General features: G+C 54.3%; 1 protein-coding gene across 1 annotated transcript in view; it reads left to right on the top strand.

Moving 5' to 3' along the window:
* Positions 1 to 248: 248 nt before the first annotated feature.
* Positions 249 to 15453, top strand: part of LOC142279927 (serine/threonine-protein phosphatase 2A 56 kDa regulatory subunit epsilon isoform) — a gene marked incomplete at its 3' end in the record, with an annotated part of 31536 nt that continues 16331 nt past the window's right edge. Inside the window, exon 1 of the mRNA XM_075332712.1 lies at positions 249 to 408. Within this exon, the coding sequence (XP_075188827.1) occupies positions 252 to 408 (157 nt within the window). The remainder of the gene's footprint in view (positions 409 to 15453) is intronic.

The raw sequence follows: 15453 nt of genomic DNA, 5'->3' as shown, positions 1-15453 counted from the left end.
GGGGAGGTAGGAGGAGGACTCTGGTCTGGGGGCACTGGGCCAGGCTCCTCCCAAATTTATTTATTTTTTTGCTCAATTCTAGAAGATTTAACTCCGGCATGGCTCGTCCCATTATTTTCCTCCGGGCTGTCAATAAGCAGGTCACTTTAATTTTGGGAATATTAATGCAAAATGCTAATTGATTGTTACTGACTGTTCGCAGTGTGAATACTAACCCCCTGTTTATTTCTCGTCTTGTCTCCAGTAGGGATATGTCCTCAGCACCAACCACTCCTCCATCAGTGGATAAAGTAGACGGATTTTCACGGAAGTCCGTCAGGAAAGCCCGGCAGAAGAGGTCGCAGAGCTCTTCACAGTTCAGGTCTCAGGGCAAGCCTATAGAGTTAACGCCTCTGCCCCTGCTTAAAGGTGAGTGAGCGCACCCTGCGCGGGGGGGTGGTACCACCATAGAGACTTACCAGGAGGACAGGTGAAAGTCTGCACTTTGGATGCAGACCACTCGACCTGTTTGAGAAACATCATAGACCCCCCAAATGCTGAATAGACACCCTTATTTCTATGTAGAATTAAATACCGAAGCCCCCTTTTATACATTACATCGGTGGCTGATGCCGTCACATGGTTCAATTAGCTTTAAGGTACGAGAGTTATTCCTGACATTAAAACGTATCACCTATTAAAGGGATAGATGATAGCTTGTGGACTTCTGGGGCTCTGATCTCTGGGATCTCCCGAGAATAACCCTATAGAGCGCCCCGTGTGGTGGGACGTCCGGCAGCACCCATGCTCCACTGCTACATTCATTACTTGAAATGTTTGGAAATGCGCCGGGATTTGTGATTGGTGGAGACTAAAACCATCTCACAGCCATATATTGGGCCTGCAAATGCGGCTAATCTGCAGCACCAGACAAAGCCATGTGTGTAAGGGTATGTGTGCAAGGAGAAGTGGTGAATGAGCAGCTCGTGTGCACCTCTGCAGACCGTGCCTGGATGTCTCCGGCAGTCCCATAGGCAATGAAGGGGATAGGAGGTCAATCATGTGCACCTCTGCTCTGAAGGCAATTCCTGGCCGTCTTCGGCAGTCTCATAGGCAATGAATGGAGCAGATGTCTATCATGTGCACCTCGACTCTGAAGCCAATACCTGGCTGTCTTTGGCAATCCCATAGACAATGAATGGGAGGGGAGGCAGATCATGTGCACCTGTGCCCCGAGGACAATGCCTGGCTGTCTCTGGCATTCCCATAGGCAATGAATGGGCCAGAGCTCGATCATGTGCACCTGTGCCCTGAGGACAATGCCTGGCTGTCTCTGGCAGTCCCATAGACAATGAATGGAGCGGTGATGTGCATTCTCAAGCTGCGCTGCAGTCAGGTGGTGGATTGCAGACTTGAGGTCCTCGGGATCAGTGGGGGCATCAGCGGTCAAAACCCCAGTGATAACATAATATAACTTCATATTATCCCCTATCCTGTCGATAGAGGAGAACTTATTAACTTAACACAACCCCAAAAAGAGTTGGAACCCTTTAGCGGTGAGGAGCGGCTGTGTCTGATCCTGTGAGCGCTGTGCAGTAATCCCCCGATCACAATGACCTCTTTCTGACCAGTAGAATCCCTCCGTCTTCTTAATTATCGCACCCGGTGTAATTCTTCTTATTTGCAGCATAAATCAGAGCCGACCTATTTACACCATCGTCAGGTGTCTGATAATGGAGCCTATGTACTGCCGGCGTATTTCCTCCTGGGGCCATATCTGTAAAGGAGAATATTCTTATCACGTGTGCTCAGGATAAGTCATATGTGTAATACACTTCTGATCGCTCGGCCCGCTGATCACCAGGACAGGAGCCCCCCGTTCATCAGTATGGAGGCGTGTGAATACAGATGAGCGGGCACGGCGCCTCTCCATGGCAGAGACAGGCAGGTACAATGCAGAAATGCTCAGCTCCTATTGCAAGGATGGATGATAAATGCAGAATTGTGGAAACATTGTTTCCCCTAGAGTGACGTATAGCAGCATTTGTTTATTGCTCTCCTGTAATAATGAAAAAAGTAAACTTTGCATGTCTGAGGCTTTCAAAGGTGCAGATTGGCCCGGTAGGTGTGACTTTTAGCATATTGCATGTCTGAACTTGTATGGAGCCATAAGACAATCATGCACATGGGGCCTTTAGTTCGCTTAGGAAATTGAAGGGATTTTCCTGAGCACCAATACATTGTAATCTGCCTACTGCTAAGAGCCAAAAAAGAAGAAAAATGTAGGGATTGTTCACATCAGAGAACTGATTTAGGGAGAAAAGAGTGCTGGAGTACCCAGTGCACAGACACCTCCCCCTGCCTTCCCGCTGCGCAGGCACCTCCCCCTGCCTTCCCGCTGCGCAGGCACCTCCCCCTGCCTTCCCGCTGCGCAGGCACCTCCCCCTGCCTTCCCGCTGCGCAGGCACCTCCCCCTGCCTTCCCGCTGCGCAGGCACCTCCCCCTGCCTTCCCGCTGCGCAGGCACCTCCCCCTGCCTTCCCGCTGCGCAGGCACCTCCCCCTGCCTTCCCGCTGCGCAGGCACCTCCCCCTGCCTTCCCGCTGCGCAGGCACCTCCCCCTGCCTTCCCGCTGCGCAGGCACCTCCCCCTGCCTTCCCGCTGCGCAGGCACCTCCCCCTGCCTTCCCGCTGCGCAGGCACCTCCCCCTGCCTTCCCGCTGCGCAGGCACCTCCCCCTGCCTTCCCGCTGCGCAGGCACCTCCCCCTGCCTTCCCGCTGCGCAGGCACCTCCCCCCCCTGCCTTCCCGCTGCGCAGGCACCTCCCCCCCCTGCCTTCCCGCTGCGCAGGCACCTCCCCCCCCGCCTTCCCGCTGCGCAGGCACCTCCCCCCCCTGCCTTCCCGCTGCGCAGGCACCTCCCCCCCCTGCCTTCCCGCTGCGCAGGCACCTCCCCCCCCTGCCTTCCCGCTGCGCAGGCACCTCCCCCCCCTGCCTTCCCGCTGCGCAGGCACCTCCCCCCCCTGCCTTCCCGCTGCGCAGGCACCTCCCCCCCCTGCCTTCCCGCTGCGCAGGCACCTCCCCCCCCTGCCTTCCCGCTGCGCAGGCACCTCCCCCCCCTGCCTTCCCGCTGCGCAGGCACCTCCCCCCCCTGCCTTCCCGCTGCGCAGGCACCTCCCCCCCCTGCCTTCCCGCTGCGCAGGCACCTCCCCCCCCTGCCTTCCCGCTGCGCAGGCACCTCCCCCCCCTGCCTTCCCGCTGCGCAGGCACCTCCCCCCCCTGCCTTCCCGCTGCGCAGGCACCTCCCCCCCCTGCCTTCCCGCTGCGCAGGCACCTCCCCCCCCTGCCTTCCCGCTGCGCAGGCACCTCCCCCCTGCCTTCCTTCCCTTCCGCTGCGCAGGCACCTCCCCCCCCCCTGCCTTCCTTCCCTTCCGCTGCGCAGGCACGCCCTAAGTGCGCTTCCAGCCTGATTTGCATATGTCATCTACACGGGGACAGGTATTCATTAGCTGCTGCTGATGATTATAGACTCCTTATCACACAGGCACATCCTGCAGCCGGCTGTGTATTTCTGTGCTGCTCCTGACATGACGGACGGTTACATGTCTGCCGTGCTCATGCTCGGTTATCTGGCCGGCTGGTAGTGCAGCCTGTGAGGGTCTGGGGTGCTGACATTGGGGTACAATGTCCTCGGACACTCTCAGTGGGTGGATGTGACATGATCCTGCTCCCAGGATACACCTGCAGTTAGGACGTCTCACAGATGAGGTTGCAGCTCCTCCTCGGGTCTCCACCATTGAACTTTTGTTGCCGTCTGATGATACTGTCGTTAATTATCAGGGGGGGGTCTCTTAACCCGGACCCCTCGGTGATTGTCCCCCGATCTGCGTAGTTAAATCCTGCTTTGGTCGCTGCTGCCCGGAGCGGGATTATTTCATCCTTGGCTTTTCTATGTCTTGTTGCTTTTGTTTCTTTTTTTTTTCCTGGTTACTGGGTACAGCCCAGGAAGCACAAGTGTCCGGTGCGAGGCCGGGTCCTCTGTAGATGGAAGGGGTGTGGGCAGTGATGGAGCGGGCGGTATATGCATGTGCGGCAGGATTGGGGAGAGGTTTAGTCCGGTGCATCCCATAATGGATGTGTTTCCTGCAAGAGGATTCCCAGGAGGTTTGTTTGGCCTCTGTAGACTATTAGTAGAGGACGACGAGGAAACTGAGCAGAGGAGAGTGACATTTACCATTGTAACCACTCTGGACTGTGCCTACAGCGCTGCTATCAGCTCCGCAGCGTGCGGCCACGGAGGGAAGAGGTTTCCATAAAGGCCGCTTGTCCGCACAGAATACCCTGCCATCTCTGGCATCCAGGACTCGGGATTAATCCTGCGCACATCTGTATTATAATCTTATCATGGAGGATCTCATTAGGAGACTGCACTAGTGCTAGGTGGCCTTCTGCCCAAACAAGTGGCCCAGAATATCTGCTCACATTAAAGGGAATCAGTCTGCAGGTGTTTATGTAATCTGAGAGCAGCATAATGTAGGGGGCAGTGATGTCACTTACTAAGCTGTGTTGCTATTTCAATACAATCAGTGTTTTATCAGCAGGATATTATCACTAGACTAGGTGTTTCTTGCCTCCTAGTCCAACCCTGCCTCCAGCACTGTTTGGCAGCAGCCAATCAGTGGTTTAGGCGGGGTTATACACAGCTCAGCAGGCTGAGGTCTGCTAGATCTGCTGCAGAGAAAACTGGGATTGTATCAAAATCCTATATATCTGGAATCAGGTTACTCGACCCCCCTACATTACACTACTGTCAGGTTACATAACAAAAACCTGCTGACTGATTCCCTGTACAAGGATATTCCCATCGCGCACATTGATGGCGCATCCACTTATATCCTGAAAGTCTCCTCCTACACAGTTGTGTACAGCGAGCCGTCCCCGCAGCTACTATCCCTGTACAGGGCCATTCCCAAATCTATAGTGGAGGCAGATCCCTCCTCTGGGACCCCGCCAGTGGCTGCCGTCCATGGAGAGGTCCCTGGATTTCCCATAGCAATGAATAGATATGATGGCCGCCTCCCAACCAGCAGCGATGTGTATGAGGGGCCCGATCCTGAGATGGGTGCAGGTCCTCATCCACTATACACTGATCTCATGTCCTATGTATATACCATAAATGTCCCAGACGGGAACCCTCTGAAGGAGTGTTTGCAGGGAGTTGCGGCTTGCTGTAGGAGGTACGTTTTACTATATGACGGCCATTTTTTTTTTATCTTTTTTGCACCTTTTTTTTGTAAAAGCTGCATAAATACTAACTTTCCTTTCTAGAGGAGCCGTCCCCTCTCCTGACCTGTCTGTTATAGAATAGGAAGTATGGCATTTACATTTACTACATCTTCTCATAATGTTACGTGGTCCCGTACCTCTGTTGTTCCTCTGGAGCATTGATAAATAAATGATCAGCGTCTTACTATTCTTCATGTGTAAGGGCCGTGTCCCTACAGATTGCACAGTGTGAGGTCGTATATGGCCATCCTCTGACTGGTGACATGCAGTTTTTGGTTGCATTTCCAGGAGGGATAACAGAGGAACTTCACAATACAAAATTATGACAATGTGATTTGGGCTTATTTTATGCGTAACGCAAGTATTTACTAATCCAGGCTTTTCGGGAGAGCTGATGGGCGCTCATCAGAGGTACATGGTTGGAGAGCGGCACAGCGGGGCTCAGGCATGCCGTTTATAATAGTAGACCCACCAAGGGGGGCCTATGATGCAGTTAAAGGGATATTCTATAGGTGAATATATACATTGGCCCTGCATACCGCCTCATCGTGTGATTAGCCGGCCTGGTGCAATGCCATTGTTGTCAGGCTGGGGAATCAAAATAGAGCCAGGGATGCCGGCAATCAGGAGCGGGACTCAGGATTGCAAATATGGCCGCCAGACCAGGGTCCTGCGAATGGTCTGTAAAATATTTCCATCTCATCCTTTCATGGCCGACATGGGAATAACTAGATCCAGGTGTCGTCCGCCGCAGAGAAAGCCAAGAGCAGTCCAATGCAATGGTAGCTCCTAGGGGGGGGGTCTGACAATAGCCCACCCCAGCCAACGTTTCCAGCTTTTCTTAAACCTAGTCATGGAGGACTAGGGGGCATTTCTATGCAGGAGCCTTGGAAAGCTGGGTGACTGTGACCGCTGTGCTGGCCACTTTCCCTGAAGCCGGTGTAACAAGAAAGCAAAAAAAGATTGCATTTTCAATTTACCGTATATATTTTGGGGGTTAGATTGTGTCCAGAAATGGCCGTCCTGTGACTCCGCGGCCGGAGCTGCTGCACAGCTGGAAATGCTTCAGGACGCCGGCACGGGGAAATCAATCCCACGTGTTCCCATGGACCGCACAGCGGATTTGTTGATGTCTGGCCTGTGCTAGAGATCTATAACCCATCATGGGGTAATGGGCTGAGAAATGCATGGTGCCCATATGTCAGGGGGACACCAGTGTGCGGTGATTGTACCGTCCCCCTCCCATTTCATCTGCACACGGAGGCCACATCATATTTAGCAGCTATAGGATACACTGAATCCCTCACAAAGGGAGGATCCTTTTATTTGTCTTTTTACTTCCCAAATGTTTGGCCACATAGCAAATGCACGTTTATTAGGAAATTGCTTAAAATGCAGTTCCCTAATATGTAAGCTAGAAGCCCCCTTAAAGAAACACATCAGTAGTTGCCCTATAAGTATATATCGTGCACTGTCACTTTTTACTTGCAGATGTCCACTGACTGCCCCCCTCATGTCAGCAGATTGCCCTCAGTGCTGCATCCCCTTCACTTAAAGGGTTCTTCCATTCTTTATAAATGGGTATTGTCGGATAGTCCACGTAAAGACAAGCAACTTTACTGTTTACCGCGTCTTAAAAATGTCAGCCGTTCTGAGATATTAACACTTTTGTTTTGTTTATAGCTTGTTGCTTTGGAGACCGACCACCGCTTCTTGAGCTTGTAAACGCTGTTTGGTAACTGGATCTCGCGGTCACCGCCTAATCTTCAGATCACGCTGACACAGGCTAGGCAGCTGCAGTGGTCGGTCTCCGAGGCAACGAGCTGCAAACAAAACAAATATCTCAAAAACAGATGCAAATTTTAATAAATAGTAAATTGAAAAAGTGCTTGTTTTTACGCACAAGATCCATCTGCAGTTCCCTGCGCCACACTTGCGTGCCTTCCTTCCATGGATCAATGGATGTCCCAAAGGTCAGATCTTCTCCGTATATGCCAGCGGCGGTGATTCCTGTAGATTTGGTGGTAGAGGTCCTGTAGTGTTGGGATTCCCCAGGCTTGTTGTGCCGCCGTCCCAGTGACACAGCCGAGGAAACAGGCCTCGGTCAGTGACATCAGGCCGCTCAGTCCTCAGGAAGTCGACTCCCTTCCATGTTACAGCCGGCTGCTCGCTGCAGCCCGAATGATCGCCTCACTCTTCCTCCACTTAGTCCTTAATATTAATAGTTTTCTGTCCTTTCATCCTTTAGAGCGATGGTGGTAACCCGGTCACTCCACCATTTAGAATCACTGCCGCTGCAAAACATTTAAAGGGGCAAAATGCAAGAAATAACTGCCCAAATTATATGGTGAGATCGCTGTTCTCTTATGAGGCTCAGCCTATTGCTGCACAGGAGGACCAAGATGTCAGTTATGGGGGCAGTCGGTGAGCCCCCCCGCTGCCCGGGTGTGACCCATTGGATCATATCAATGGCGTCAATTAACACTGCAGAGGTTGACCTGTTTCTGAGGTCCGCGGGCCGTCCATTGCTCTTATGGTTGGTTAATGGGACTTATTTGCGTTCCCTGCCCACCGTATATGAGTATATGTATACAGGGAAGCATGGCGGCCGATGTTGCTCTCCACTGCTTCCTCCCAGCTCGTTCTCCCTCTCCATAGTCTTCGCAGCATCTTCTGGATAATTGGAGGCTTCTCCAGACATAGATGGGGCTTGTGAAGAAGCAGAACCTGTTCCAAAAGTCGCCTAAAAATACCTATAAATAAAGTGCCTGTTGTCTGCAGCCCGTGCCGTGTAACGCCGTGCAAACAAAGCACCGGGCAAAGCCGCACAAAACCTTTTCTTGTTCGTGGACCGGCTAACCCAGTTTTCTGAGGACAATGAAACCTTAGAACAGATTTACATACATGGAAAACAAAACCAAATCCTTCATGTAGCCGTGATGTCACCGAGCTGTGTACTGTCCGCCCGGTGCTGCGCTCAGCAAGGTGGTCATTATACGCTCCTCATGGGTACAGGCCTCCAGCTGAATGTACGCAGGTCCTCTGCAGACCTATGCATCTCCAGGGGTGCAGGCCTGAAGCCAACCCTGTAGGGTGCTGATGCAGGTAAAGCTTCATCCAGGTGGTGGCACTAGAGAGCCGACATATTTTTTGGAAGGAAGCTAATTTGCATATCTTCTCCCAGAGACCATTGCCCAGCCTAGTGGTCTCCACAGGGAGAAGCAGTTTCCCCTGCCATTATGGCCCCGGGGGAAGGAGGCTTCTCTGGAAATGGGAAGATTTAGTTTGATAGCACACGTTCCAAAATCCTTTACATCTTGGAAAACTTTCCCTGCTCAAGTCTACAGCAAATTTACTTCTCTGTTCGTATGAGAAGTTGCCCCCCCCCCTCCCCCAATACCATGGATTGTGCCGGAGGTCACGACTCAATAAAAGTCTGAGAGCCTCGCTTGGCTCTCATAGACTTGTATTGAGCGCTTGTGACGTAACTTCTGACTTCCGGTCAATCACAAATTCCAGTCACGATGGCGCTGTGGATCCGGAGTGGTGCTGAAAAAGGATGAAAACTCCAGAGGGTGAGTATAAGGCTATGTGCGCACGTTGCGTCGTGTCCCTGCAGAAATTTCTGCAGCGATTTGACAGCACATGTGCGCTTCAAATCGCTGCAGAAACACTGCGTAATGAATACAGTGAAAAAGCCGATTTCATGCGCTCTGGATACAGCCCCCACCATAGACAGAGCGGGGGCTGCATCCAAAGCGCACGGAGTAAGTGAGATGTTGCTTTTTAGAACGCAGCGTTTTGGCAGCGTGCGCATGGATTATTCACAATCTTCATAGATTGTGCTGGGGACGCAGGACGCATGCAGTTACACTGCAGTGCAATACGCAGCGTAACTGCACGCAAATACGCAACGTGCGCTCAGTTTACCATCGGGGGCAGTGGACTTGGGTTAAAAGCGCCCCTCCAGTGCTAAAACCCCCCAAAATGCTGGAGTGGTGCTTTAATGCTGAGAGGAGGGTTGATCGGTCTGCAGCCGCCTCTGTCACTAGGTGTTGTGTATATAGTCGGTGCGGTTACCAGTGGCGCTCGGTGCGGTTACCAGTGGCGCTCGGTGCGGTTACCAGTGGCGCTCGGTGCGGTTACCAGTGGCGCTCGGTGGCATTCTGAGTTCTCTGGTACCAAAGCTTTATTAGGAAAAGCTTGGTTATTAAAGGGACATTTGCCCCTTTTAGGGGGCTGAGAGCAGGAAATTTTATACCATGAGACCAAAACCCAGCTGCCCCTCTCCACTTTCCCTGGGCAGAAGCTCCAGCAAACTTTGGTTATGGCCACAGCACTTGGTAGAGGAGCAGCGGTCCCCCTGTTTGATAGTGCGGGGAGTCCCCCTGTATGATGGTGCGGGGAGTCCCCCTGTATGATGGTGCGGGCGGTACCCCTGTATGATGGTGCGGGCGGTACCCCTGTATGATGGTGCGGGCGGTACCCCTGTATGATGGTGCGGGCGGTCCCCCTGTATGATGGTGCGGGCGGTACCCCTGTATGATGGTGCGGGCGGTACCCCTGTATGATGGTGCGGGCGGTACCCCTGTATGATGGTGCGGGCGGTACCCCTGTATGATGGTGCGGGCGGTCCCCCTGTATGATGGTGCGGGCGGTCCCCCTGTATGATGGTGCGGGCGGTCCCCCTGTATGATGGTGCGGGCGGTACCCCTGTATGATGGTGCGGGCGGTCCCCCTGTATGATGGTGCGGGCGGTCCCCCTGTATGATGGTGCGGGCGGTCCCCCTGTATGATGGTGCGGGCGGTCCCCCTGTATGATGGTGCGGGCGGTCCCCCTGTATGATGGTGCGGGCGGTCCCCCTGTATGATGGTGCGGGCGGTCCCCCTGTATGATGGTGCGGGCGGTCCCCCTGTATGATGGTGCGGGCGGTCCCCCTGTATGATGGTGCGGGCGGTCCCCCTGTATGATGGTGCGGGCGGTCCCCCTGTATGATGGTGCGGGCGGTCCCCCTGTATGATGGTGCGGGCGGTCCCCCTGTATGATGGTGCGGGCGGTCCCCCTGTATGATGGTGCGGGCGGTCCCCCTGTATGATGGTGCGGGCGGTCCCCCTGTATGATGGTGCGGGGGGTCCCCCTGTATGATGGTGCGGGGAGTCCCCCCTGTATGATGGTGCGGGGAGTCCCCCCTGTATGATGGTGCGGGGAGTCCCCCCTGTATGATGGTGCGGGGAGTCCCCCCTGTATGATGGTGCGGGCGGTCCCCCTGTATGATGGTGCGGGGGGTCCCCCTGTATGATGGTGCGGGGGGTCCCCCTGTATGATGGTGCGGGCGGTCCCCCTGTATGATGGTGCGGGCGGTCCCCCTGTATGATGGTGCGGGGAGTCCCCCCTGTATGATGGTGCGGGGAGTCCCCCCTGTATGATGGTGCGGGGAGTCCCCCCTGTATGATGGTGCGGGGAGTCCCCCCTGTATGATGGTGCGGGGAGTCCCCCCTGTATGATGGTGCGGGGAGTCCCCCCTGTATGATGGTGCGGGGAGTCCCCCCTGTATGATGGTGCGGGCGGTCCCCCTGTATGATGGTGCGGGGGGTCCCCCTGTATGATGGTGCGGGGGGTCCCCCTGTATGATGGTGCGGGGGGTCCCCCTGTATGATGGTGCGGGGGGTCCCCCTGTATGATGGTGCGGGCGGTCCCCCTGTATGATGGTGCGGGGAGTCCCCCCTGTATGATGGTGCGGGGAGTCCCCCCTGTATGATGGTGCGGGGAGTCCCCCCTGTATGATGGTGCGGGGAGTCCCCCCTGTATGATGGTGCGGGGAGTCCCCCCTGTATGATGGTGCGGGGAGTCCCCCCTGTATGATGGTGCGGGGAGTCCCCCCTGTATGATGGTGCGGGGAGTCCCCCCTGTATGATGGTGCGGGGAGTCCCCCCTGTATGATGGTGCGGGGAGTCCCCCCTGTATGGTGGTGCGGCGGTCCCCCTGTATGCTGGCGGGGGTCCCCTTTGTGATCTCCATTCTCTCGTATGACCAGAGCTGACCTGCACTGGTACTATAGGCTTTGCTCGCTGGTTTCCTATGAGCGGAGATGGCGTGGTGTTTGTGGCGCTCTCCCACCAGTTTGCTTTGTTACTGGTTACTATGGATCGATGCTTCCACCTTCCCAGCCTCCTTTATGTGTCAGCGCGGAGGGAACTCCACATCGCGTCTGTACAGTTATTGAACATGACAGCAGCTCCTCCATTCATTCCCATACATACCTGCAGGTAATAGGCCAATACCACATATTTTCAGTGTTTTCATACATTTCAGGGCTTTGTGTACTCGGTGTTGTGTCTGGTGCTTGTGTTGTGCGGCGGGTGGCAATTATTTTTGCCTCTGTCACTGTTTGTTTTCAATTATAACACTGCCGGGCTGTTTGGTGATAACCTTCAGATATTTGTTCTCTACCATTTCCACCTACAGCATATGTGTGAGCAATATGGAGAAAAGGATTCGGACCTGTCTCATTCATTGCGCTTAAATTGTTCATTCAGCCCTGCTTACACATGCCCCCTGTATACAACGTCCAGCCCCTCACCTTCCACCCATTTGCCCCTGGTGTATAACATCCTGCCCATTCACCCTCTGGAGTACAATATCTGGCCCCTTTGCCCACCTCAGAGTAAAACATCCGGCCCCCTTGATCCCCTTAGGGTGAAACATCCGGCCCCTCTGTGCCCCCCTCGGAGTAAGACATCCGGCCCCTCTGTGCCCCCCTCGGAGTAAGACATCCGGCCCCTTTGGCGGCCCCCCCCACTCGGAGTAAGACATCCGGCCCCTTTGGCGGCCCCCCCCTCGGAGTAAGACATCCGGCCCCTTTGTCCCCCCCTCGGAGTAAGACATCCGGCCCCTTTGGCCGGCCCCCCCCTCGGAGTAAGACATCCGGCCCCTTTGTCCCCCCCTCGGAGTAAGACATCCGACATGTCTTACTCCGAGGTCCCCCCTCGGAGTAAGACATTTGGCCCCCCTCTGAGTAAAACATCCGACCCGCCATGCCATCTGCCTTTGCTAATGTGAAGGAGGGCTGGTGGTGCGGAGCCCACGGATACCAGTGCGGTCCTGTAATATTAGCAACCGGTGTAAGAAGTACAAACATGGCATTTATTCCTCCTAAATCTTCCCCCATCACCTGTGAGTGAGAAGTGGAAGGAACCAGCAACTCAGCCACAGAGCGGAGACCACGTAACATTACAGAGCGGGGGGCAAGAGCAGAGGGCAGAAAAGTCACCACCGCTCTGCAGACCCCATAACTGCAGAGTCCATTAGAACTAACACTGCGTGCGCCGGGAGGTTCATGCCGAGCCGCACATCACCAAGCACAATGCTGAGCCGTGCATCACCAAGCACAATGCCGAGCCATACATCACCAAGCACAATGCCGAGCCGCACATCACCAAGCACAATGCCGAGCCGCACATCACCAAGCACAATGCCGAGCCGCACATCACCAAGCGCAATGCCGAGCCGCACATCACCAAGCGCAATGCCGAGCCGCACATCACCAAGCACTATGCCGAGCCGCACATCACCAAGCACAATGCCGAGCCATACATCACCAAGCGCAAGGCCGAGCCGTACATCACCAAGCACAACGCCGAGCGGTACATCACCAAGCACAATGCCGAGCCGTACATCACCAAGCACAACGCCGAGCGGTACATCACCAAGCACAGTGCTTGGATGGAGTAGTGTTAGGCTGTGTCCGCACTTTGCGTTTCCACCTGCGTTTCAGGTGCTTTTTAGGTCCGTTTTGAACTGCAGCGCTTTCATGCCAAAAGGCATGCGTTTTGATTTTACAGCAAAGTCTATAGAAAATGTAGATTTCTAGACCGCACTTTGCGTTTCCAAATGCTGCGTTTAATTTGCATATTTTGTGGCAAAAACCATGCGTTCAAAGAAGCAGGAGGTCAATTGTTTTTGCCGTTTTGGTTGCGTTTTGCTAACATTGAAGTCAATGAGAAATGGCAAAAAGCAAGAAATATCAAAATACCAGCATTTTACCTGCTTTTTAGGTGCTGAAAACATGCGTTTTGGACTAACAAAACGCATGTTTTTCGGACATTAAAATAATGGTATAATATGTCCCTTTACATAGTCCGACAATTTAAAGAAAAATATTAATTTATTGATATTTTACCGCTAAATAGTATAAAACAGCTATAATAATTATATGAAATTTAACTATTTTATTTTTTCAAAAATTGTGCTCCTTTTTTTTCTATTTCATTAGGTTTGACTGTTTAAACTTTATTTAGCAGTGTCTTTATGTTCAAAACGCATCTGTAAGAACGCAATGGAAAAGCATGTAAAAAGCGCTAAGAATGCGGCAAAAACGTGGTAAATATCCATGCGTTTTTAGCGCTATTTTGTGGACAAAAGCAACTTTGGCAAAATCAATTACTGCCAGAGGGTGCGTTTTGAACTGCAAGTAGGACGACGCAAAGTGCGGACATGGCCTCAAGCCGCCACCGCTGCACTCTAGAGGAGACGTTCTGTGCAGTGATGGATCACACTGCTCGGTTTGCATCGGACGGAGGAGTCTGGGTTTGGTGGTTCCAGATGAGCGTTACCCTCTGCATTGTGGCCAGTACACAGTTTGGTGGAGGAGGATGGTTACCGCTGTGGGTTTCATTTTCAGGGGTCATCCTTGGCCTTTTAGTTCCAGTGAAGGGGAATCTTAATGCTTTATGCACTGTGAGACGTCTGTTCTGTGCAGTAGCGGGGCAGCCTCGGGCCGAGGAGCAGGCTGTGCAGTAGCGGGGCAGCCTCGGGCCGAGGAGCAGGCTGTGCAGTAGCGGGGCAGCCTCGGGCCGAGGAGCAGGCTGTGCAGTAGCGGGGCAGCCTCGGGCCGAGGAGCAGGCTGTGCAGTAGCGGGGCAGCCTCGGGCCGAGGAGCAGGCTGTGCAGTAGCGGGGCAGCCTCGGGCCGAGGAGCAGGCTGTGCAGTAGCGGGGCAGCCTCGGGCCGAGGAGCAGGCTGTGCAGTAGCGGGGCAGCCTCGGGCCGAGGAGCAGGCTGTGCAGTAGCGGGGCAGCCTCGGGCCGAGGAGCAGGCTGTGCAGTAGCGGGGCAGCCTCGGGCCGAGGAGCAGGCTGTGCAGTAGCGGGGCAGCCTCGGGCCGAGGAGCAGGCTGTGCAGTAGCGGGGCAGCCTCGGGCCGAGGAGCAGGCTGTGCAGTAGCGGGGCAGCCTCGGGCCGAGGAGCAGGCTGTGCAGTAGCGGGGCAGCCTCGGGCCGAGGAGCAGGCTGTGCAGTAGCGGGGCAGCCTCGGGCCGAGGAGCAGGCTGTGCAGTAGCGGGGCAGCCTCGGGCCGAGGAGCAGGCTGTGCAGTAGCGGGGCAGCCTCGGGCCGAGGAGCAAGGCTGTGCAGTAGCGGGGCAGCCTCGGGCCGAGGAGCAGGCCGGGGCTGTGCGGGCTCATCTCTTGGTCACACAACTGCAGCTCCTTGGCTCCTGTGGACTTTCTTTTTGTAGGTAAGACGTGCCAGACGTGGTGAGTAGCGTAAATTCCTGGTGGGAAGGAAAATACGACAATGATAGTTATGCCGAGAATGTGTCTTATTTTTAGCTTTTGATTTTTAGAGCTGTGCCGTAGTGACGGGGGCACTTGTGTGAATGGGGCTGGAGGCTGCAGTTAGCTCCGACCTCCCATAAAGGCGCACACTTAGCTCGCTAGGGAATAAACTATTCCCCCAGGAGATGAGCGGCATTGCATGGTTCACTTCTGCAACAGAGGCGCAGTGTTACCAGGACACATGGACATTAAACCAAAATCTGACCTGTACAGAGGTGGCTTACCTGTGGGAAGAAAGGATCAGGCATGTTGAATCGCAGTATGCCCTCTCCTTCATGCTCTGCCTTCTAGCAGGACTCATTCCAGGTGCACCATCACAAAGACTTAGTATTTTGCAGCCAGCAGAGGCCTCACCGGAGGAGGCGGAGGTCACACTTTTTTATTTTCGGCTTGGTGCCTCCTGGACGGCAGAGCTGGTACCTGCACGCAGTGCGGCTCTGCTCAGGATGTATGCTGTGTCGCAGCGCCGCGCTTCCTTCCTTTTTTGAAGAGTTTTTTTTTTTTATCCTAGCATTTAGTTTGTAGCAGGGCTGTGGAGTCTGTAAGCCAAACCTGCAACTCCGACTCCTCAATTTCCCTTGCA

This window comes from Anomaloglossus baeobatrachus, unplaced genomic scaffold (assembly GCF_048569485.1).
Source record: "Anomaloglossus baeobatrachus isolate aAnoBae1 unplaced genomic scaffold, aAnoBae1.hap1 Scaffold_4435, whole genome shotgun sequence".
NCBI lineage: Eukaryota > Metazoa > Chordata > Amphibia > Anura > Aromobatidae > Anomaloglossus > Anomaloglossus baeobatrachus.
Note: the sequence above shows the minus strand (reverse complement) of the source record. Positions and strands in the feature narration are given on the sequence as shown.